At 44.9% G+C, this 23,915-nt stretch overlaps 2 protein-coding genes across 51 annotated transcripts in view; one reads left to right on the forward strand and one right to left on the reverse strand.

Annotated features, from left to right (window-relative positions):
* Positions 1-5,644, reverse strand: part of ATG13 (autophagy related 13) — a 57,889-nt gene extending 52,245 nt beyond the window's left edge. For 22 of the 50 annotated variants that reach the window (XR_010127695.1, XR_008492440.2, XR_008492438.2 and 19 more), the window contains exons 1-2: positions 5,307-5,445; positions 4,822-4,937 (exon numbers count right to left, since the gene is read on the reverse strand). The gene's annotated coding sequence lies outside the window, so the exon portion shown is untranslated. Of the gene's footprint in view, positions 1-4,821; positions 4,938-5,306 lie in introns of all 50 variants that reach the window. The other 28 variants (XR_008492450.2, XR_008492439.2, XM_054439729.2 and 25 more) reach the window with 14 other exon arrangements.
* Positions 5,645-5,918: 274 nt separating this feature from the next.
* Positions 5,919-19,454, forward strand: HARBI1 (harbinger transposase derived 1). The gene is made up of 3 exons (XM_054439734.2): positions 5,919-6,082; positions 6,816-7,629; positions 18,700-19,454. Exons 2-3 carry the CDS (start codon positions 6,960-6,962, stop codon positions 19,077-19,079), a joined length of 1,050 nt encoding a protein of 349 aa, XP_054295709.1. The 5' UTR covers positions 5,919-6,082; positions 6,816-6,959; the 3' UTR covers positions 19,080-19,454.
* Positions 19,455-23,915: the final 4,461 nt, after the last annotated feature.

Below are 23,915 nucleotides of genomic sequence, written 5' to 3' on the forward strand. Positions count from 1 at the left end.
TTGAACCTGGGAGGTGGAGGTTTTGGTGAGCCGAGATCGCGCCACTGCACTCCAGCCTGGTCGACAGTGAGACTCCCTCTCAAAAAAAAAAAAGATAAAAATAAATAAATAAATAAATAAATCTGATGTTTTGTAGCCATAATTAAATTATGGTAAAAATGTGCACTATTGTGAAAAGGAGCAAAGTAATTTTGGGTTTTTGCTGTTTGTTTGTTTTGCTTTGTTTTTTAACAGATTAAAATGTTTCTGGATTAAAAAAAAAAAAAAGTATGAAGGTGGCAAAGACTTTAATGCATTAAGCCATGGTAAACATGAGTGAGGCCAGGCGCGGTGGCTCATGCCTGTAATCCTAGCACTTTGGGAGGCTGAGGCAGGTGGATTGCTTTAGTCCAGGAGTTTGAGACCAGCCTGGGCAACATGGCGAAACCCCATCTCTACTAAAAATACAAAAAGTAGCTGAGTGTGGTGGAATGCGCCTGTAGTCCCAGCTACTCAGGAGGCTGAGGCAGGAGAATCTCCTGAACCCGGGAGGCAGAGGTTGCAGTGAGCCAAGATCGCGCCACTGCACTCCAGCCTGAGCGACAGCGAGACTTCAGCTCAAAAAAACAAAACAAAAAAAATTATCTGAAGTGGGCCAGGTGCAGCGGCTCACGTCTGTAATCCCAGCACTTTGGGAGGCTGAGGCAGGTGGATCGCCTGAGGTCAGAAGTTCAAGACCAGCCTGACCACCATGGTGAAATCCTGTCTCTACTAAAAATACAAAAAATTAGCCAGGCGTGGAGGCAGATGCCTATAATCCCAGCTAGACGGGAGGCTGAGGCAGGAGAATCGCTTGAACCTGGGAGGTGGAGGGTGCAGTGAGCCAAGATTGCTTCACTGCACTCCAGTCTGGACAACAGGGCAAAATCCCATCTCTGAAACATACATATATATATATATATATATATATATATATATATATATATATATATGTGTGTGTGTGTGTGTGTGTATATATGTGTGTGTGTGTATATATGTGCGTATATATATGTGCGTACATATATGTGTGTATATATGTGTGTATATATATGTGTATGTATATATATGTGTATATATGTGTGTGTATATATATATGTATGTATGTGTGTATGTATATATGTATATGTATAAATAAATAAATAAATCTCTGAAGTGGCCTTTCATCAACAGGGTGGACTGAAATGATGCTGTCAGTTCCCCCTCCCACTACAAACACATAAAGATGTAGATAAAATGACAATAAAAATGTTCGGACACACAGCTGAACTAGAAAAACGGGAGCTATCCCAGATTCCATAAAGAGTACAATCCAAGCTATAGATGTTAAGGAAAATCTGATGCCAGGGAACCAAGGACTATGAGGGACAACGGTTAAGTCCTTTTGACAAACACATGAGAGTAAGAATAGGGTTGGGAAATATGACCTTAACCTTATAGGTAGGTAAAAGCCCTGTACCCTGCATGAAGCCCAACAGCCAAGTGCTCCTTTCCTTGATCACAGATGCTCAAAGCCTGGAGAAGCCACAAAGAGGTTTGCCATCTATCATGGCAACGCTGAGAGGTGGGCAAGTTGCTCCCAAAATATTAAAAGCACAAGTCAGAAGAGCACATAAATGTAAGATCCATAATCAAACTACCTACATGCATAAGGAAATGAAAACCCAAGAAATTAACCTAAAAATTAGTGTAGAAACACTGAAACCCCAAGAAACAGGTAGAAACAAGACTGAATAGTATTGGGAGAAGCTTTCACAGCTCTGAATCCACAACCTGCTGCCAGTACACATGGATAACTCTTCCCCCTAACTCTGAAGTAGACAAATTCATCATTTTATAAACTACAGACTTCCTGTAAAAAGAAAGTATCAACAACTCAAAATAATAAACAAATATGGCCGGGCGCAGTGGCTCACGTCTGTAATTCCAGCACTTTGGGAGGCCAAGGTGGGTGGATCACGAGGTCAGGAGTTAAGAGACCAGCCTGACTAACATGGAGAAATCCAGTCTCTGCTAATACAAAAATTAGCCGGGCGTGGTGGCGCACACCTGTAGTCTTAGTTACTCAAGAGGCTGAGGCAGGAGAATCGCTTGAACCTGGGAGGCAGAGGTTTGCAGGGAGCCAAGATCACACCACTACACTCCAGCCTGGGCAACAGAGCAAGACTCCGTATCAAAAAAAAAAGAAAGAAAAAAATGTAAAATGATTCTTAACTATTTCTTTACTATTTCTTTCACGTGTACGAATCAAAAGTGAAAGCAGCATTTTCCAAAACAGCACTACTAAGTTATTACCTCTTTCATTTTATTTTTCTGCTCCACAGGAGGTTTCTGTAAGTTATGACTTCTACGAATTCTTGATTTACCTTTACTTTTACTGAGGAGACCCTGTTAAGTCAACCATGCACGTTGAGTTGTTTTTCTTTTTCTTGAGACAGAGTTTCGCTCTTGTTGCCCAGGCTGGAACGCAATGGTGTGATCTTGGCTAACAACAACCTCTGCCTCCCCAGTTCAAGCGATTCCCGTCTCAGCCTCCTGAGTAGCTGGGATTACAGGCATGCGCCACCATGCTCAGGTATTTTTGTATTTTTAGTAGAGACAGGGTTTCTCCATCTTGGCCAAGCTGGTCTCAAACTCCCGACCTCAGGTGATCTGCCTGCCTCAGCCTCCCAAAGTGCTGGGATTTCAGGTGTGAGCAACCGCGCCTAGCCCAATTGAGTTGTTTTTCTAAGCAGTGGTAATTCACATTCTCATCCCTTCTCTTATGACCAAGGGCATACAAAAAAATACCAGGATAAGAGAGATTGCCAGGCCTGGCGCGGTGGCTCACGCCTGTAATCCCAGCACTTTGGGAGGCCAGGGCGGGTAGATCACCTGAGGTCAGGAGTTGGAGACCAGCCTGGCCAACACAGTGAAACCTCATCTGTACTAAAAATACAAAAAATTAGCCAGGTGAGGTGGCGGGTGCCTGTAATCCCAGCTACTTGGGAGGCTGAGGCAGGAGAATTGCTTGAACTCACGAGGTGGAGGTTGTTGCAGTATGCCGAGATCATGCCACTGTCCTCCAGCCTGGGTAACAAGAGTGAAACTCCACTGCAAAAAACAACAACAACAAAAAACAGACAAATTGCCTATGTAACCTATACTGGTCCTCAGAGGATTTTTTTTTTTTTTTTTGAGACAGAGGGGCGCTGTCTCCCGGGTTGGAGTGCAATGGCGTGATCTAGGCTCACCGCAACCTCCGCCTCCTGGGTTCAAGCGATTCTTCTGTCTCAGCCACCCGAGTAGGTGGGATTACAGGCGCCCAACACCACATCCAGCTAACTTTTTGTATTTTTAGTAGAGACGGGGTTTCACCTTGTTGGCCAGGCTGGTCTTGAACTCCTGACCTCATGATTCGCCTGCCTTGGCCCCCCAAAGTGCTGGGATTACAGGCGTAAGCCACCCTGCCCAGCCCCTTCGGAGGATTTTTAATAAATTGGCCCACGTTTACTCTTCAGTTAAAAGCAAGAAATCGGCCAGGCGTGGTGGCTCATGTCTGTAATCCCAGCACTTTGGGAGGCCAAGACGGGTGGATAACCTCAGGTCGGGAGTTCAAGAACAGCCTGACTAAAAGGGAGAAACCCCATCTCTACTAAAAATACAAAATTAGCTGGGCATGCTGGCACATGCCTGTAATCCCAGCTACTCAGGAGGCTGAGGCAGGAGAATTGCTTGAACCCGGAGGCAGAGGTTGCAGTGAGCCGAGTTCCCGCCACTGCACTCTAGCCTGGGCAACAAGAGTGAAACTCCGTCTCAAAAAAAAAAAAAAAAAGCAAGAAATCTACCTTCCAAGGATATTAAAAAAAAAAATCAGCTAATTATTTAAAATAACCTTTAAATCCCTTTAGGGACTTAAAATCCTTTTAAATATTTAAAACCCAAACTTTAGAAAGGTTTGATTGCCTCTGGGCAGCCTCCTTTGCATTCTTCCTGGCTACAGTACCTCTATTCTCTCACAGAATATTTTCAGTTTTTATTGGTTTCCATAATTTGATAGGAAGCAATGACCAGCAACTCTATGCACTCTTCTCCACTAAGCACATGCAGGAAAAATGACGGTTTATGTAAATTCATCTTACTTAGCTCCACATCCCATGCTGGAAGTTACTTTAGAATATTCCACACCTAAAGTTCAAGTAAACTTCCTTCGAGACTAAGCTCCTGGGCCGGACTCTGTGGTTTACGCATGTAATCCCAACACTTTGGAAGGCTGAGGTGGGAGGATTCCCTGAGCCCAGGAGTTTGAAGTTAAAGTTAGCTATGAAGGCGCCACTGTACTCCAGCTTGGGTGACAGAGCAATACCTTATCTCTAATAATAATAATAAAAATTTTAAAGTCTAAAAAACTAAAAGACTTCTCCTGAGCTGATAAATGGAGAGTTTAAAACAACAACAAAAAACCTCATAATTGAGCTGGAGGCACTACATGCACACATGAAAAGGACTAACAGTCATAAAACAACACACAAAATCTGGAAGCTAATTTAGTGTAAAGGAAGAGCCTGTTGTTTCTTATAATACATCTCCCACTAAAGGTGTCCAATAAATTCTATCACCTTAGGAGATGAGTTTTAAACTAAGTGTAATGAGAAAATAGGTAATTTTTTAAATCTTTTTTCTTTTTTGCTGCGGGGTGGCCAGAGAATGAAGAAATACCAAAAGTGAAATGCTACGCTGAATTGACCAGGCTAACTGGGAACTCACTGGAAAAGTGAAAACTGAGATGAATTAGTGATGAGCTCAAGAAGGTGCTTAGCCACTTACCCAGAGATTTATTTAATGAGAATGGATCACAGGTTTCCACAGGTCATTCCACTGCTAGTAAGAAGACAGTCGTGAACCATGGGTCCCTTTTTTCACTAGTCAACAGTCATCCTCACCTACACGCGGAGTACATATTTGGCACTCAACAAATCTTGATTGAATGAAAACCTACCTCACTCATATTGGCACCCAACCCCGGAGTTATGGCCCCTCAAATTACCTCCAAAACGCCTGACGACCTACCCAAAGAGCTGAAAAAGTAGAGAGGAAAGCTCTGGGGTGGAGGGGATTCTCTGCCAAACAAGCAGTGGCCAATAGGGTCTAGACCAACCCAACTTCCCATAGAAAACTCAGGGGCCCAGAGGATTGAACCGTGGCTAATCCCCTTCGACTTCCACGAAGCAGCAGCCAAGGGGCCGCAGATCCATAGCCTCCCACCCGGGGGCGCTGAGAGATCTCGGGGTATCCCCCCCAAAAGTAAGTACCTGCGAAGCTGCGGCACAAACAGTGGTTCCGAGCTCTCATTACGGAGGCCGGGACCTGGGACCCACCAGCCGCGCCTCCTGGCTGAGGGTTCCGCGCTCCGGAGCTGCAGTGACCGTACACGTCGTCGATAGACACCTAAGGCTTCAGAAGGGTCTTGGCTCGCAGGCCCCAGACGTTTTGCTCCTAAGACTCCGCGAGTTGTCGCACCCACGTCGACTGGCGCTCTTCAGTGCTTCCCTCACTGGTTAAGTGGTCACTCCTGCCTTAAGCCCAGCAGCCGGTCGCTTCCCGGCGACGCCATCATTAGTGTTTGTTTTCATCCGCTTCGGTAATGGCCGGGGGGGGGGGGGGGGGGACGGGTGTTGGAAAAGGGCTACGGGGGAAATCCAGATGCCTAACCTTAGTCGCACTTTCGCTACAGTACGGACGCCCTATTTATTCTTTTAGTCCTCAAAATCTCCATAAAAGTTTATTTTCATTCCACGTAAGCTTTCTTCTCCAATTTTCTAAGCGACTCAAGATAAAACAGACGGAAAGGAGGTGTTTGAGAGAGAGAGAGAGGCCGTTTGGGCCGCGTGTGGAATGTGCGGAGACGAACCGCAGGTCGCGGCGGCAGTGGCAGTGAGGACGCGGCGCGGGGCGGGCGCTGACGCGGAAGGGGCGGTGCCGCTGTTGCGCGCCGTGGTGGCCTGTGTGCAGTCGCCGGTTCCGGAGGAGGGCCCAACTCGGCTGGGTGGGTGGGAAGTGTGGATAGTAACCTGGCAGCCGCGGAGAGGTGGGTGACGGGCCTGGACTAACTGAGTGGCCGGCGCAATCAGACTTTGACATCCGTTTTTAGGGTGCCCTTTAAAAGTGACGGAGTCGCTTCCCAAACCTGGTTCGGCCAGCCTCTTTTTCGCTCCCGACTTCCAATGTGTCTGGTCTTCCCTACTTCCTGGCCCTCAGGTTCACGATTTGGAGTTCTTGGAGTGAGGAAAAAGCCTTTTGTTACAGCACACAGTGTACGTCCATAAGGCTGGGTTGTGGACTTTGTTATTGGGTTCTTTTTTTTTTTTTTTTCCCCTTCTTTTCTTGTTAGACTGGTTTGAGCACCCCAGCATCTGTCCTGTATTTATCAGGTGGAACCAGAAGTCTTTGGATAATGAAACCTGTGACCATTTCTTACCCAAGGTGGTTATGACATATGTCAGCTGCTTCTTGGCCTGTATAGTTAGAAGCCGACCTCTTTTACCTTGTGAATAATTATGTCATCACCTCCATTATTCTTTTGGTGTTCTCAATTGAAATGCCAAGCATTAAATGAGCCACAAAGATTGAATTCCCATTATCCTTGAATCAGAGCAAGCCTGTCGTACAGCCATGAGTTAGTGGAGAAAAATCCGGAGTTGTAAGTACAGTACATTTTACCTCAACAAAATGGAAATTTGTAGAAAAAGAGCTGCTCCAGCCGTTGAGTCACTTTAAAGTCTTTGGTAGGTTTCTAATGTTTTTTCTTTTAATATTTACAGAGAGAAGATTATAAATGGCAGAGCCATTTAACTGTGGTTAGCTGTTGGATTCTGATACTTTCTTAAAAATACCTTCTTGCACCAACATCTTCGTTGGGAACAGTTCAGCAAAAGCAGAGAGGAGAGACAACATTCACATTTACCATGGCTATACCAATAACAGTGCTTGACTGTGACCTCTTGCTATATGGCCGTGGTCACCGGACATTGGACCGTTTTAAGCTGGATGATGTGACTGATGAATACTTGATGTCCATGTATGGGTTTCCACGGCAGTTCATATATTACTTGGTGGAGCTCTTGGGGGCGAATCTTTCTAGGCCTACTCAGCGATCCAGGGCTATTAGCCCAGAGACACAGGTCCTTGCAGCATTGGGTTTTTATACCTCAGGTTCCTTCCAGACTCGGATGGGAGATGCCATTGGAATCAGTCAGGCATCTATGAGTCGTTGTGTTGCCAATGTCACCGAAGCACTTGTGGAAAGGGCCTCACAGTTCATTCGCTTTCCAGCTGATGAAGCCTCCATTCAGGCTCTGAAGGATGAATTCTATGGATTGGCAGGGATGCCAGGGGTGATGGGGGTGGTTGACTGTATCCATGTGGCCATCAAGGCACCAAATGCTGAAGACCTCTCCTATGTGAACCGAAAAGGCCTGCATTCTTTAAACTGCCTGATGGTGTGTGACATTAGAGGGACACTAATGACTGTGGAGACAAACTGGCCCGGCAGCCTACAGGACTGTGCTGTGCTGCAGCAGTCTTCCCTCAGTAGTCAGTTTGAAGCGGGTATGCACAAAGATAGCTGGCTTGTGGGTAAGTTTGCAAGTGTGAATTTTCATTTTGTTTGGAGGCATAGAAAAGTTACGTAGGCCAGGGGCAGTGGCTCACACAACCCCAGCACTTTGGGAGGCTGAGGCGGTGGATCACCTGAGGTCAAGGGTTGGAGACCAGCCTGGCCAACATGGTGAAACCTTGTCTCTACTAAAAATACAAAAATTGGGCATGGTGGCAGGCGCCTGTAGTCCCAGCTACTCGGGAGGCTGAGGCAGGACAATCGCTTGAACCCAGAAGGCAGAGGTTGCAGTGAGCCGAGATGGCGCCATTGCACCCCTGCCTGGGCAACAGAGCAAAAACTCCATCTCAAAAAAAAAAAAAAAAGAAAAGGGGCCGCATGTGTAGCTCATGCCTGTTATCCCAGCACTTTGGGAGGCCAAGGCAGGCAGATCACCTGAGGTTGGGAGTTCAAGACCAGCCTGACCAACATGGAGAAACCCCGTCTATACTAAAAATACAAAATTAGCCAGGCGTAGTGGCGCATGCCTGCAATCCTAGCTACTCGGGAGGCTGAGGCAGGAGAATCGCTTGAGCCCGAGAGGCGGAGGTTGCGGTTAGCCAAGATCGCGCCAGTGCACTCTAGCCTGGGCAACAAGAGTGAAACTCCGTCTCAAAAAAAAGAAAAAGAAAAATTATGTAGTGGAGTAGAATGAGATATGGGAGTCTGTAGAGCTGAGTCTCAGTCCTGTCAGTTTTTTATGAGACCTCTGGTGAGAATTTTCTTAGCCTTAATTTTTTAAAAATCAACATTTAATAGACATTATTAAAACTTTAAAGCATACTGTTAGAGCCAGCACAGTGGCACGTACTAGTACAACTGGTAATTGTAATTCCAACTATCTGGGAGGCTAAGGCAAGAGGATCACTTGAGCCTGGACCTTGAGACCAGCCTGAGCAAGATAGCAAGACCCTGTCTCCAAAACAATTAAACATTTTTTTTCTTATTTTATTATTTTTTTTTATTTTGTGTAGAGGCAGAGTCTCACTATGTTGACCAGACTAGTCTTGAGCTCCTGGCCTCAAGCTATCCTCCCATCTCAGCCTCCCAAAGCTCTGGGAATATGGCTGTAAGCCACCACACCCAACGTAAAAAAAAAAATTATTATTATTATTATTTTTGAGACAGAGTTTTGCTCTTGTTGCCCAGGCTGGAGTGCAATGGGGCGATCTCGGCTCACCGCAACCTCCGCCTCCCAGGTTCAAGCAATTCTCCTGCCTCAGCCTCCTGAGTAGCTGGGATTATAGGCATGCACCACTATGCTCAGCTAATTTTGTATTTTTAGTAGAGACGGGGTTACAATCCTGTCTGGGTGCGGTGGCTCCTGCCTGTAATCCCAGCACTTTGGGAAGTCAAGGTGAGAGGGTCACTTGAATCCAGGAGCTCGAGATTAGCCTGGGCAACAAAGCGAGACAATGTCTCTCAGAAAAGTAATAATAATATAAATAAGCAAACAAATAAATGAAACAATCCCTTGAAATAAAGCCAAAATACTGCTGGACGCGGTGTCTCACGACTGTAATCCCAGCACTGTGGGAAGCCATGGAGGGTGTATCACCTGAGGTCGGGCATTCAAGACCAGCCTGTCCAACATAGTGAAACCCCTCCTCCACTGAAAATACAAAAATTATCAGGGCATGGTGGCGCACGCCTATAATCCCAGCTACTTGGGAGGCTGAGGTAGGAGAATCGCTTGAACCTGGGAGGTGGAGGTTGCAGTGATCCAAGATCGTGCCACTGCACTCCAGCCTGGGCAACAGAGGGAGACTCTGTCTCAAAAAAAAAAAAAAAAAAAAAGCCAACATACTTATCAGAACTGTCCAGAATTGTTTAAGTATTGTACATCCATACAATTGAGTCTTAATTTTTATCTGGCTCTGTTAATCATCTGTAAAATGATTAATCTGACACCAACCACAGTAATATCTATTGTGAGGATTAGGTAATATATATGAAAGTTACCTATGAAGTATTGTATAGATACTCAAATGTGGCCAGTTGTGGTGGCTCACGCCTATAATCCCAGCACTTTGGGAGACCAAGGCGGTGGATCACCTGAGGTCAAGAGTTGGAGTTCAAAACCAGCCTGGCCAACATGGTCAAACCCCTTCTCTACTAAAAACACAAAATTTAGCTGGACATGGTGGCGCATGCGTGTAGTCCCAGCTACTTGGGAAGCTGAGGCAGGAGAATTGCTTGAGCCCGGGAGGCAGAAGTTGCAGTGAGCTGAGATCACGCCACTGCACTCCAGCCTGGGCGATGGAGCAAGACTCCATCTCAAAAAAAAAAAAAAAAAAAAAATCTGGGTGCAGTGGCTCATGCCTGTAATCCCAGCACTTTTGGAGGCCGAGGCAAGCGGATCACCTGATGTCAGGAGTTCAAGACAAGCCTGGCCAACATGGTGAAACCCCTTCTCTACTAAAAATACAAAAAATTAGCTGGGCGTGGTGACAGGCGCCTATAATCTCAGCTACTTGGGAGGCTGAGGCAGGCAAATCGCTTGAACATGGGAGGCAGAGGTTGCAGTGAGTCGAGATCACACCATTGCACTCCAGCCTGGGCAACAAGAACGAAACTCTGTCTCAAAAAAAGAAAAAAATTATTTTTGCATTGTTGATTGTAGCTGTGATATCTGCATAAAAATGATAGTAGACAATGCATGTACACAATTCTTATTGTAGCAACTCACTTCACAGATCTGCCCGAGTTCCATTGGAAAGACTGGCTTACTGTTATGAGTAGGACAAGAATCTATTCAACATTAAGCAATGTGAACCAAGGTGACTGTACAGCTCTGAGGAGTGCAGTTAGCAGTGATAAAACCCTTGAATCCAGCAGCTTAGTTTTTTGTTTTTTGGGTTTTTTTTTTTTTTATGTGCTACTTTTATATGAGCATCAGGACAAGGGTTATCTTGTATACAACATGAGAGATGAAAGCTACATTAAGGATTCGAAGACTTCTCTAACTTTTGTTTTTTTTGAGATTGGGTCTTGTTATGTTGCCCAGGCTGGTCTCAAGCAATCTCTGGCCTCAGCCCAGGCTCATAATACCAGTAGCTGGTATCACAGACATACACCACCACACCCAGCTAATCACGACCACTAATCATATCTGCGCTGCACATGCATATAGCACAGTGCTTACTATGAGTTGATGCTCAGGAAATACTTTTCTTTAACGTGTTTACTAGCACTTTAAAGAGAAACCTCCTGTGTTCCAAGTGGGCAAAGACTACACTGATGGGTGTAGAGCTGCCAGGGTACCACGTGTAATATCTTGGAGCTTACTGAGTTTCTTGATTGTTGCTTCTCCATACCATTTTTAGTGCACCACCTTCTTGCTACTCTACTGGACCTTTATCTTAAACACACCTTTTGCCTATTTTGAGCTTTCAAATTTTATTTTCATACAACTCACACCAAGAAGTGTGGGAAAGTCGATTTTGCAATTGTCTCATCTGGCCATTTCTTCTGTAGCTGTGGGAACTTGGGTTCCAAGCTGATTTCTTATGAATCTCTTCACTTTGGTTCCCCCCCCCTTTTTTTTTTTTGTGACAGGGTCTCACTCTGTCACCCAGGCTGGAGTGCAGTGGTGTGATTATGACTCACTGCAGCCTTGACCTCCTGGGCTCAATTGATCCTCCTATCTCAGCCTACCGAGTAGCTGGGACTACAGATGCACACCACCATGCTGGGCTAATTTTTGTATTTTTGGTAAAGTTGGTGTTTTGTCATGCTGCCCAGGCTGGTCTCGAACCCCTGGGCTCAAGCAGTTAGCCCACCTTGTACTCCCAGATTGCTGGAATTACAGGCATGAGCTACTGCACCCTGCCCGGTTCCCTAACTACTAAGCCAGCTAAAACTTAGCCCTTAAAATTTGATAGGCAATATTGTAAGCATTTTGCATCAATTATATCACTTAATGCTTATAAAAACTCTTTAAGAGTTAAATAATAGCCGGGCGCGGTGGCTCGCGCCTGTAATCCCAGCGCTTTGGGAGGCCGAGGTGGGCGGATCACGAGGTCAGGAGATCGAGACCATCCTGGCTAACACGGTGAAACCTTGTCTCTACTAAAAACACAAAAAATAAGCCGGGCGTGGTGGCAGGCGCCTGTAGTCCCAGCTACTCAGGAGGCTGAGGCAGGAGAATGGCGTGAACCCAGGAGGCAGAGTTTGCAGTGAGCCGAGATCACGCCACTGTGCTCTAGCCTGGGCGACAGAGCAAGACTCTGTCTCCAAAAAAAAAAAAAAAAAAGAGTTAAATAATAATATTATTAACATTTTTACAAAAGAGGAGACTGAGGCACATAACATTTAAATCGCTTGTGTTTCAGTGTTTAAATCAGATCATAGGACGAATTACTCTATTTGGCAAATATTCCTGGTAAGGACTTCTTTTTCTTCCCACCTTGGGATCCAAGATTCAGTTGGAATTATGGCTTTAAAGTAGTTTTTTACATTGTTTATAGTACATAGTTGAAAATTAGTAAAAATTCTGATAAATAACTTTTCTGATTACCCTCTCTACAGAAAGAGTAGGAGTGGGAAAAATGGATACTGTAGCAACATTTAATGAACGTTTATTTATATATTTATTTATTTATTTTTTGAGACAGAGTCTCACTCTGTCGCCCAGGCTGGAGTGCAGTGGTGCGATCTCAGCTCACTGCAAGCTCCGCCTCCTGGGTTCACACCATTCTCTTGCCTCAGCCTCCCGAGTAGCTGGGACTATAGGCGCCCGCTACCACGCCCAGCTAGTTTTTTGTATTTTTAGTAGAGACGGGGTTTCACCGTGTTAGCCAGGATGGCCTCCATCTCCTGACCTCTTGATCCACCCGCCTTGGCCTCCCAAAGTGCTGGGATTACAGGCGTGAGCCAACCGCGCCTGGCCTGTTTATTATAATATATATATATACACACACATATATATTTTTGACACAGGGTCTCGCTCTGTCACCCACACTGGAGTGCACTGGCATGATCACAACTTATTGAAGCCTTGACCTCCTGGGCTCAATTGATCCTCTCACATCAGTCTACCGAGTAGTTGGGACCATAGGTGTCTGCCATCATGCCTGGCTAATTTTGTTTTAAATTTTTTGGCTGGGCACTGTGGCTCATGCCTGTAATCCCAGCACTTTGGGAGGCCAAAGCGGGCGGATCACCTGAGGTCAGGAGTTTGAGACCAGCCTGGCCAACATGGTGAAACCTCATCTCTACTAAAAATACAAAAATTACCCAGGCATGGTGGTGGGCACTTGTAGTCCTAGCTAATCAGGAGGCTGAGGCAGGAGAATCGCTTGAACCCGGGAGGTGGAGGTTGCAGTGAGCCGAGATTGTGCCATTGCACTCTAGCTTGGGCAACAGAGTGAGACTTACTCCCAAAAAAAAAAGAAATTTTTTTTTTTTGTAGAGTCTGGGTCTCACTGTGTTGCCCAGGCAGGTCTCAAACTCCTGAGCTCAGCCAGTCCACCTCAGCCTCCCAAAGTGCTGGGATTACAGGTATGAGCCACTGTGCCTGGTCAGCAAGTATTTGTTAAAGCTAGTTTTGGTGTGAGGCACTAAGAAAGCTTGGAATATACCTGTGGAAGTTGAAGATGTAGAAACTGATTTCCTCAGGCCGGGCTTGGTGGCTCACACCTGTAATCCCAGCATTTTGGGAGGCCGAGGTGGGTGGATCACTTGAGGTCAGGACTTCCAGACCAGCTGGTCAACATGCTGAAACCCTGTCTCTACTAAATATACAAAAATTAGCCAGGCATGGTGGCGTGAGCCTGTGATTCCAGCTACTCAGGAGGCTGATGCAGGAGAATTGCTTGATCCTGGTAGGTGGAGGTTGCAGCAAGTGGAGATGGTGCCACTGCATTCCAACCTGGATGACAGAGTGAGACTCCATCTTAAAAAAAAAAAAAGAAAAGTGGCTCACACCTGTGATCCCAGCACTTTGGGAGGCCGAGGCAGGTGGATAACGAGGTCAGGGGTTCAAGACAAGCCTGGCCAAGATGGTGAAACCCCATCTCTACTAAAAATACAAAAATTAGCCTGGCGCTAATTTTAGCCGGGTGCTAAATCCCAGCACTTTTGGAGGCTGAGGTGGGCAGATCATCTGAGGTCAGAAGTCTGAGACCAGCCTGGCCAAGATGGTGAAATCCCATCTCTACTAAAAATACAAAAATTAGCCAGGCGTGGTGGCAGGCATCTGTAATCCCAGCTACTCGGGAGGCTGAGGCAGGAGAATCGCTTGAACCTGGGAGGCGGAGGTTGCAGTGAGCTGAGATCACGCCATTGCACTCTAGCCTGGGGGACAAGAGCGAGACTTTGTCTCAAAAAAAAAAAAAAATTTGTCAGGCATGGTGGCTCAAGCCTGTAATCCTGGCACTTTGGGAGGCCGAGGCAGGCAGATCACCTGAGGTCAGGAGTTCAAGATTAGCCTGGCCAACATGGTGAAACCGTGTCTGTACTAAAAATACAAAATTAGCTGGGCCTGGTGGCGCATGCCTGTAATCCCAGCTACTGGAGCGGCTGAGGCAGGAGAATTGCTTGAACCCAGGAGGTGGAGGTTGCAGTAAATCGAGATTCTGCGACTGTACTCCAGCCTGGGCTGGAGACTGTATCTCAAAAAAAAAAAAAATTGTTTTTTTTAATTGTCAGGCATGGTGGCGTGTGCCTGTAGTCCCAGCTTACTCAGGAGGCTGACCTGGGAGGATCACTTGAGCCCAGGAGTTCAAGGGTGCGGTGAGCTATGATCGTGCTATTGCACTCCAGTCTGGGCAACAGAGAGAGACCCTAAATAATTCATATGAATAAACAGATTTGGAAAACACTAGTCTCTAAAGGTTGTGTGGACAATGGGAGTAATTATGGGAAGATTGGCAGGATTATAAGGAATGACAAGATGTTAACAAAAGAGAGAATAGATGGCTAATTGTATTTTTGTTGTTGTTGTTTTTTGAGATGGAGTTTCACTCTTGTTGCCCAGGCTGTGGTGCAATGGGGCGATCTCAGCTCACTGCAACCTATGCCTCCTGGGTTCAAGCAATTCTCCTGCCTCAGCCTCCTAAGTAGCTGAGATTACAGGCGCCTGCTACCATGCCCAGCTAATTTTTGTATTTTAGTAGAGACGGGGCTTCACCATGTTGGTCAGGCTGGTCTCATACTCCCAACCTCAGGTGATCCATCCACTGTGGCCTCCCAGAGTGCTGGGATTACAGACATGAAGCCCTGCACCCGGCCGCCTAATTGTATTTTAAGAAACAACCCTTAGGTTTGAGGAACAGTTCTAGATTTGTCAAACCTAGAACTAGCTGTGAGCCTTTGGCCTTTTTTTTTTTAGCATTATTTTTCCTATGATATTATCCATTCCTGTCCTCATTCTCATCTGTCTCTTCAGAATGCATTATCTAAATTCCGCTCTAAATATACCTATTCCTGCAAACAATTCAGCCTCAGTTCTTATTTCTTTAGCTCTTGGTCTGGTCCTATTAAGCAGCTTTGGGTAAGATCTGCCAAAATATCTTGTGGATGACTGATTATATAAGCAATTGTAATCTGTTTAGCAATTCTGATCCTAATCCCCTCTTGAGTGTCTGTTTTCCAGTGGTGCTTGGTTTATAACCATTTAGTGAGGGTAGAGCAATTTTACAAAAGGTCTCCTTTAGCTTTTCCTGTATATCTCCTCCATTTAAGACTCATACCATTTCATAGAGAAACTTTAACAAGTATCATTTAGCATCTCCAGTTTTCAGTATTCATCTTACTTATTTTATTCTCTTTTACAGCATTATACTCTTGTTTTATTATGCTCTTGTTTCAGTATTCTCAGTCTGAAATTAGCATTTAGTGACTAGGTGTTTCCTTTGCCTGACATACCAAAGGATGACAGACATATACTTTGATCTTCTCATTTGAAAAATAAGTTCAATATCTAACCTAGCAGAGTTGGGATTGCATAATAAGAGATAATCTTTTTTTTTTTTTGAGATAGTCTCACCCTGTCACCTAGGCTGGAGTGCAGTGGCGTGATCTCGGCTCACTGCAACCTCTACCTCCTAGGTTCAAACAGTTTTCCTGCCTCAGCCTCCTGTAGCTGGGGCTACAGGCATGCACCACCATGCCTGGCTAATTTTTGTATTTTTAGTAGAGATGAGGTTTTGCTGTGTTGACCAGACTGGTCTCAAACTCCTGACCTCAGGTGATCCACCTGCCTTAGCCTCTCAAAGTGCTGGGATTACAGGTGTGAGCCACCGTGCCCAGCCTGATAATCTTTAAAAATACCAGCTGGGTGTGGTGGTCACACCTGTAATCTCAGCACCTTGGGAGGTGAAGCGGGTGGGAGTTCCTCCTGAAGCGGGAGGAATGCTTGAGGCCAGGAGTTCAGGATCAGCCTAGCAACATAACAAGACCCTGTCTCTACAAAAAGTTTAAAAATTAGCTGGGTGTTGTGGCATGCGCCTATAATCCCAGCTACTCAGGAGGGTATGTTGGGAGGATTGCTTGAGCTCAGGAGTTTGAGGTTGCAGTGAGCTATGATCATACCACTGCACTTAAGCATGGGCGACAGAGTGAGACTCTGTCTCAAAAAACAAAACTAAACTGAAGTAAATAAATATTGAAAATAAAGTTAGGCTGGCCATGGTGGCTCACGATTGTAATCCCAGCACTTTGGGAGGCCAAAGGGAGCGGATCATCTGAGGTTGGGAGTTTGAGACCAGCCTGGCCAACATGGTGAAACCCCCATCTCTACTAAAAATCCAAAATTAGCCAGTCATGGTGGCACATACCTGTAGTCCCAGCTACTCAGGAGGCTGAGGCAGGAGAATCGCTTCAACCCAGGAGGCAGAGGTTGCAGTGAGCCGAGATTGCGCCACTGTACTCCAGCCTGGGCGACAGAGTGAGACTCTGTCTCAAAAAAAAAAAAAGAAAGAAAGTTAAAAAAAAGTACCAGCACAGTACATGCTACATAGTAGGTGTTCAATGAGTCATGGATATTATTTTTCATTATTATTTATAGCATCAGTTTCTTAAATTCATTATTTAGTAGGGTTATGTTCAATGAAAAGAAAAGGTTATGGCCGGGCATAGTGTCTCACGCCTGTAATCCCAGCACTTTGGGAAGCCGAAGGGGGCGGATGGCCTGAGGTCAGGAGTTTGAGACCAGCCTGGCCAGCATGGTGAAACCCCGTCTCTACTAAAAATACAAAAATTAGCCGGGCATGGTGGCAGGTGCCTGTAATCCCAGCTACTCGGGAAGCTGAGGCAGGAGAATTGCTTGAACCTGGGAGGCAGAGGTTGCAGTGAGCCGAGATCATGCTACTGCACTGCAGCCTGGGCAACAGAGCCGACTCTGTCAAAAAAAAAAAAAAAAAAAAAAAGGTTATACCTGGGAGGGGAAAAGTCAGCTAAATAGTAAATTTGAAAATTCTGTGAGACTTCTTAGATATTTACAGTTAATCCATTTCTTAGAAATGTAAGCTCCTGCTAGGCGCTGTAATCCCAGGGCTTTAGGAGGTCAAGGTGGGTGGATTGTTTGGGCACAGGACTTAGAGACCAGCCTGGGTGACATAGTGAGACCTTCTCTCTAGAAAACATTAAAAATTTTGCCAGGCATGGTGGTACATGCCTGTGGTCCCAGATATTCGGGAGGCTGAAGTACGAGGCTGGAAGGTTGAGGCTGCAGCGAACTGTTATCACTCCACTGCATTCCAGCCTGGGTGACAGGGCAAAACTCTGTCTCCAGAAAAATAAATGTAAGCGTCTAAAAGAAATAAGCCCTGTATGTTGGGAACAGTGCCTACCACTGTCTGAACAGTCCAGAACTATTTACTGAAATTGATGGTGGGGCAGGAACACAGTGGTATGCAAACTGGTACTTCAGGACCTATTTGTCTCTCAAATTTCTAAGAGGTTTTGCCTCTGTGCGGGACATCTCATCTGCCAGATGTAGTGACAGTGAGTCAGGACAAGAAACCATTATACTAACATTGTGCTGTTGTATCAGGACATTGCACCCCAGTTTTTTGTTGTTGTTTTGTTAGCACTTCCTGGGATCATTTGATAAAGAAGTCACTTAAAGAGAATGCCTTGTGTGTATTTTTTAAATTGACTCCTGAATTCATTTCCTTATCACTGACTATTACTATTTGCATGATTATATGTATGCTCTCTTTGTTCATGTGAAATTCTTCCTCTTACAAAGGCATGGTTCTAGTAATTGTGATATATAGGAAGGCAGAACACCTGAGTTCTGATCTCTGCCATAAGTGCTCGGACTTTTATCTTATTCTTCTTAGCACTGGGAGAATAAATTACTATAGTCCATGAAATCCCCTGAAATCCCTTGGTAGTACTTTTAGACTTGAAATTTTGAGGGTAAAGTTAAGACTTTTCCTCACAAATGTTTTGGGATCTCTTGGCAGAATTGTCTTTTTTCCTCTTTCATTCTTGCTCTTTAGAGATTTTGAAGATTGGCATGCTATTTGACTTTATTTGGTTTTATTAAGCCTTTTATTAATAACAATATCTCTGAATTAGGAAAATACAGGAATTTTATTTTATTTGAGATGGTGTTTCGCACTTGTTGCCCAGGTTGGAGTGCAATGGCGTGATCTTGGCTCACTGCAATCTCCGCCTCTCACGTTGGTCAGGCTGGTCTTGAACTCCGGGCCTCAGGTGGTGATCTACCCGCCTCGGCCTCCCAAAGTGCTGGGATTACAGGTGTGAGTCACCGTGCCTGGCCAAATGCAGGAATTTTATTTCCTCCAGTACCTTCACCTCCTTCCTACATTGTTTCATATTTTGGCTTCCTTTAGGTGCCAGCGTTTTTCTGTGTCGATTTTTACCAACGATATTCTCAGCCAGAACTCGTGTCTGTCTGCTCCTGGCATTGGCATGATTTCTTTTTACCATAGCATTTTCCGCTTGGTTTTTCTAGTGTGCTTTGGCGCCAGAGGCTGTTGTATTCTCTTGTCCATTGTCCATATGTTTTCTGAATTTCACTTCCCGTTTGTATTCCACTTATAGTCATTTATGATTTATTTGGGCCTTCCCCACAGGTGACAGTTCCTTCTTTCTTCGAACCTGGCTCATGACCCCACTTCACATTCCTGAAACTCCAGCAGAATATCGCTATAACATGGCCCATTCTGCAACTCACAGTGTGATTGAGAAGACTTTCCGAACCCTCTGCTCCCGATTCCGCTGCCTGGATGGATCCAAGGGGGCACTGCAGTACTCACCAGAGAAATCCAGCCACATCATCTTGGCCTGTTGTGTCCTCCACAACATCTCCCTGGAGCATGGGATGGATGTTTGGTCCTCTCCAATGACAGTACCCATGGAACAGCCCCCGGAAGAAGAGTATGAGCACATGGAGTCCCTGGACTTAGAGGCTGACCGTATTCGTCAGGAGCTAATGCTCACTCATTTTAGCTAATGTAGAAGGTGGAGAGGAGGGAGACTTCCCAGGAGTTGTGACAGACTTTCCTCCTCATCACCTTCTACGCAGTTCCATCATCTAGCATGACTGAGTATACAGATACTTGTCATAAACTGACATTTAATATGTGTGTTTTGGTAAGGTTGGGGCTATGCCAGAATATCTTGATTCATTTGCAAATGCATTAATTAAACCGAAACCAAGACAGTGGCTCCCTACTATCCAGTGAACTCCAGGTTGAGTACCACTAATTTGAAAGCTCAGTGGTTGCAAACATTTATGACTGTGCCTACAAAGTCATAGTAAAGGTCAGGAGTTCAAGACCAGCCTGGCCAACATGGTGAAACCCTGTCTCTACTGAAAATACAAAAATTAGCAGCCGGGTGCGGTGGCTTACGCCTGTAATCCCAGCACTTCGGGAGGCCGAGGCGGGTGGATCACCCGAAGTCAGGAGTTCAAGACCAGCCTGGGCAATATAGCAAGACCCTGTCTCTACTAAAAATACAAAAAAAATTAGCTGGGTGGGGTGGCAGGTGCCTGTAATCCCAGCTACTTGGTAGGCTGAGGCAGGAGAATCACTTGAACCAGGGAGGCGGAGGTTGCGGTGAGCCGAGATCGTGCCATTGCACTCCAGCCTGGGCAAGAAGAGCGAAACTCTGTCTCAAAAAAAAAAAATTAGCCAGGTGTGGTGGTACATGCCTGAAATCCCAGCTACTCGGGATGCTGAGGCAGGAGAATCGTTTGAACCTGGGGAGTCGGAGGTTGCATTGAGCCAAGATCATGCCACTGCACTCCAGCCTGAGTGACAGAGCAAGGCTTTCTCCAAAAAAAAAAAAAAGTCATAGTAAAGGGGAAAACAGCATATAGTCAAAACACTCTTTTGGTTTCAGTTATCTGCAGATTTCAGATGAAAACAATATTTACATAGGCCGGGTGTGGTGGCTTACGCCTATAATCCCGTAGTCCCAGCACGTTGGGAGGCCGAGGCGGGCAGATCACCTGAGATCAGGAGTTCGACACCAGCCTGACCAAGCCTGACCAACATGGTGAAACCCCGTCTCTACTAAAAAATACAAAAATTATCCGGGCATGGTGGCACGTGCCTGTAATCCCAGCTACTCAGGAGGCTGAGGCAGGAGAATCACTTGAACACAGGAAGCAGAGGTTGCAGTGAGCCGAGATCGCACCATTGCACTCCAGCCTGGGCGACCGAGCAAGACTCCGTCTCAAAAAAAAAAAAAAGAAAGAAAACAATATTTACTTGTTCTGGATTATTTGGGGGGTATTTTAGTTTTTCTTCTTTGCTGCCTATATAGGCATAATCTGAGGCAAATGTGAAGAGAGAATTTCAACTGGGGAATGGTCTTCTGACATTAGTAAATGGCTGCTAATCCCAGTTTGCAGCTTTGTGCTTTTAAGAAGATGTTAAAGACAGTCAGAAACCTCCATCTTTAGCCTGTCTGCAATAATTGGACTGTGACTTGGACCTAGATCCTAGGGAGAACATCTGGATTCCAGTTTCCTATTTCCAACCCTGACTCAGAGTTAGAGGCTAAATGGGTTTGAGAACCCAATCAGCTTAAAAAAGGCAATTCAAATATAGATAAAATAGCAAGCTTATGCTTTACAGGTGATCTAAGGACTGAGAGAGATTGATGGGCAATGCAGATTCACCCAGGTTCAGACACCTCACATTCAACTAGATCACATTTCTTATAATTGTGATGTTAGAAAGTCTGTTTGGTCATTCTGTTTTGAAATTCGTTGTACAAAAGGAAGATTCAGGGAATAAAGAAGGCATGTGAAAGTATTAAAAAGGAGAGGTAATAGGAATATAATTTCTTGGCTTGAAATGAATTCTAGTGCTAGACCTTGGATATGCAGAGTGATGGACAGAATTTCCTGAGAAATAAATAATCCCCTAGCAAGTCTTGTTCTAAAATTACACTGATATAAAAATAACCTGATTAGAATAATGAAAGTGTGAATTAGGTTCACACATTGGTGCCTTTGCTGGGACAAAAAAGAGACTTTCCTGAGGGTTGTCTTGTTCCAGTTTCTCAGCCACTCACCATGTGATACCTCTGACTTGTCCTCTTGGATCATTTCCTACCTTCTGCCTTTGGCAGTGTTAATCTGGTGATTTTCAAAGTAAAGAAATGAACAGCTGATGACAGAAGAAATTTGGAAATAAATTGAGGGTGACTCATCCTCAAGATTAAATACAATTATGGATTATTATCTGCTGTTTTATTTCTACTCCAAATGCTATTCACCATCATTATCCTGCTCTATAAAGAGTGGGTCCATTTGGCAGAAGGTTGTGCTTAATATGTGCAGGGAGGTCATTGAGGTGGGAATGGACAACGAAGAGTTGGCTAGAAACATTAACTCTATTCATTGTGCAACAGAGGTGCCCGGTTACCTTTTTTTTCTTTGTAAAGTTCAACTTGTGACACAAGCTTGCTTTGTTTCCCTCATAAGACAATGTTTTAATTCTCAAGGTCTTTCCTTTTTAAGTCTTCTAAGATGGGTATTTTCCCCATAAAGTTTTGGTTCTGTTTGTTATGTCCCATCAGGAAAGGGTTACTGCCAAACATGTATCATAAGTGGCAAGGTGAAGTGTGATCATGGAAAATGCCTTGCATTTTAGCCTTATATAACTACATTTAAGGAAAATTGGAGTTTTTCACAACTTAACTCACTAGATGGTGACATAAAAGACTGAGTGGGATGGACAGTCTTGGAGAGATTTCAAAAGCAATTTCAAGTCTGTTTACTTGCACACCAAAGATAATCTAAGTGCTGAGCTGGCTGAACATTGGCTGACAGTGTTTTTCCCTGGGAGCATTTTATTTTCTAATAATCCCACAGGGAAACTTCAGATCTACACCTTTAACCTCCTTTCAACCTGTGGTTTTGCAGGCCAGGATTTTTGTTGTTGTTGTTGTTGTTGTCATTGGTTAGTTATTTCCCCAAAATGATGTAGGGGAAGGATCAGGGTCTGTACTTCCAAATTGCCAAGGGTATCCTCACAGGGGCTTTTTATAAGTGTCTGAGAAAGCTTCTCCCTTTGTGGTCTTTAGTGTGGATTTATAGCTTTTTTCTGGCATGGTTTTGGGAAAGAGTCAAGGATTTTGTCTGTCTTACATAAGCCTCATTTTCCCATAGATAACTCCATCTGGCCAGCATAGTAGTTTTCCATATTTACCCTTAGATGTTTCAAGGCAGTAAGGTCTCAGGATATATCAAGGGAAAACAATATTGGGTGATCACCAATTTACCAATTCCAGATTATACAAAAGAGGGACCATAAACATATTCTTGGTTTAAGTTAACTGAATAGGGATGAAGCTGTTTTCCTGATCCTAGGACTGTGAAGGATCTAGACCAAGTTAACCTAACTTAGGGATAAAAAACAAGACACAATTGTAGTGGAGTCATATAGTGAGGACATAGAAGAAGTGGGTAACGGTGAAAGAGGCTAGACAGATCATAGATATAATAAGATTTTATCTGTATCTGAAACAAACGGAAAATAGCCCAAAGACTGAGCTTCATAGTTACTTTCCCTGGCAGTGGAGGGGAAGTTAGAAGGAGGACAAGAAAATAAGAATGAAAGGGTTTTTGTGCGTACACATGTCCTCAGGGCCCATTTTGCTCTCTAGATCCTGCCAAGATTTTCCAAAATTGTTGTGGGTATGAGAAATCACAGATTCAGGATTAAGACTTTGTTGATTATGTGGAAAGGAAGGAAAAATACTAGCTGAAGGTTGGGGATATGCTAGTTTCCTAACACATAAAATTAATAGACTTTTTTTTTTATCACACAGAAATCCTTGTTCTAAAAGAAAACTTTTTTTTTTTTTTTTTTTTTTTTTTGAGACAGGGTCTTGCTCTGTTGCCAAGGCTAGAGCAGTACAGTGGAGTGATCTCGGCTTACTGCAAGCTCCACCTTCCAGGTTCAAGTGATCCTCCAACGTCAGTCTTCCGAGTAGCTGGGACTACAGGCACACACCACCATACCCAGTTAATTCTTGTATTTTTTTTTTTTTGTAGCAATGGGGTTTTGCTAAGTTGCCCAACCTGGTCTCGAAATCCTGGATTCAATTGATCTGCCTGCCTTGGCCTCCTAAAAGTGCTGGGATTGCATGCCCCTGTGCCTGGCCCTGAATTTTTTTTTTTTTTTTTTTTTTTGAGATGGAGTCTCACTCTGTCGCCCAGGCTGGAGTGCAGTGGCACTATCTCGGCTCACTGCAACCTCCGCCTCCCTGGTTCAAGCTATTCTCCTGCCTCAGCTTCCCGGGTAGCTAGGATTACAGGCACGTGCCACCGTGCCCAGCTAATTTTTGTATTTTTAGTAGAGACAGGGTTTCACCATGTTGAGCCGGAATGGTCTCGATCTCCTGACCTTGTGATCCATCCGCCTCGGCCTCTCAAAGTGCTGGGATTACAGGTGTGAGCCACCGCGCCCGACCCTGAATTTTTTTAAATTAACTTTTGTAGAGACAGGGTCTCACTCTGTCACCCAGGCTGGAGTGCAGTGGTGTGATTGTAGCTTATTACAGCCTCGAACTCTTGGGCTCAAGTGATTCTCGCACCTCAGCCTCCCAAGTAGCTAGGACTAGAATTGTGCACTACCATGCCTGGCTAATTTTTTTTTGGTACAGACAGGGTCTGACTATGTTGCTCAGGCTGGTTTTGAATTCCTGGCCTCAAGCAATCCTCCTGCCTTGGCCTCTCGAAGCACTCTGAGATTATAGGGATTACAAGCATAAAGTACCATGCCCAGCCTAAACTTTTTTTTTTAACATGACTACAGGCTGGGCACAG

Source organism: Pongo pygmaeus, chromosome 9, assembly GCF_028885625.2.
Source record: "Pongo pygmaeus isolate AG05252 chromosome 9, NHGRI_mPonPyg2-v2.0_pri, whole genome shotgun sequence".
Classification (NCBI taxonomy): domain Eukaryota; kingdom Metazoa; phylum Chordata; class Mammalia; order Primates; family Hominidae; genus Pongo; species Pongo pygmaeus.

Bases quoted from the DNA above. Each gene is read 5' to 3' on its own strand.
- HARBI1 (XM_054439734.2), top strand. From the start codon at position 6,960: ATGGCTATACCAATAACAGTGCTTGACTGTGACCTCTTGCTATATGGC. The intron at 7,630-18,699 runs GTAAGTTTGCAA...CCTTCCCCACAG, and splicing joins CAAAGATAGCTGGCTTGTGG to GTGACAGTTCCTTCTTTCTT.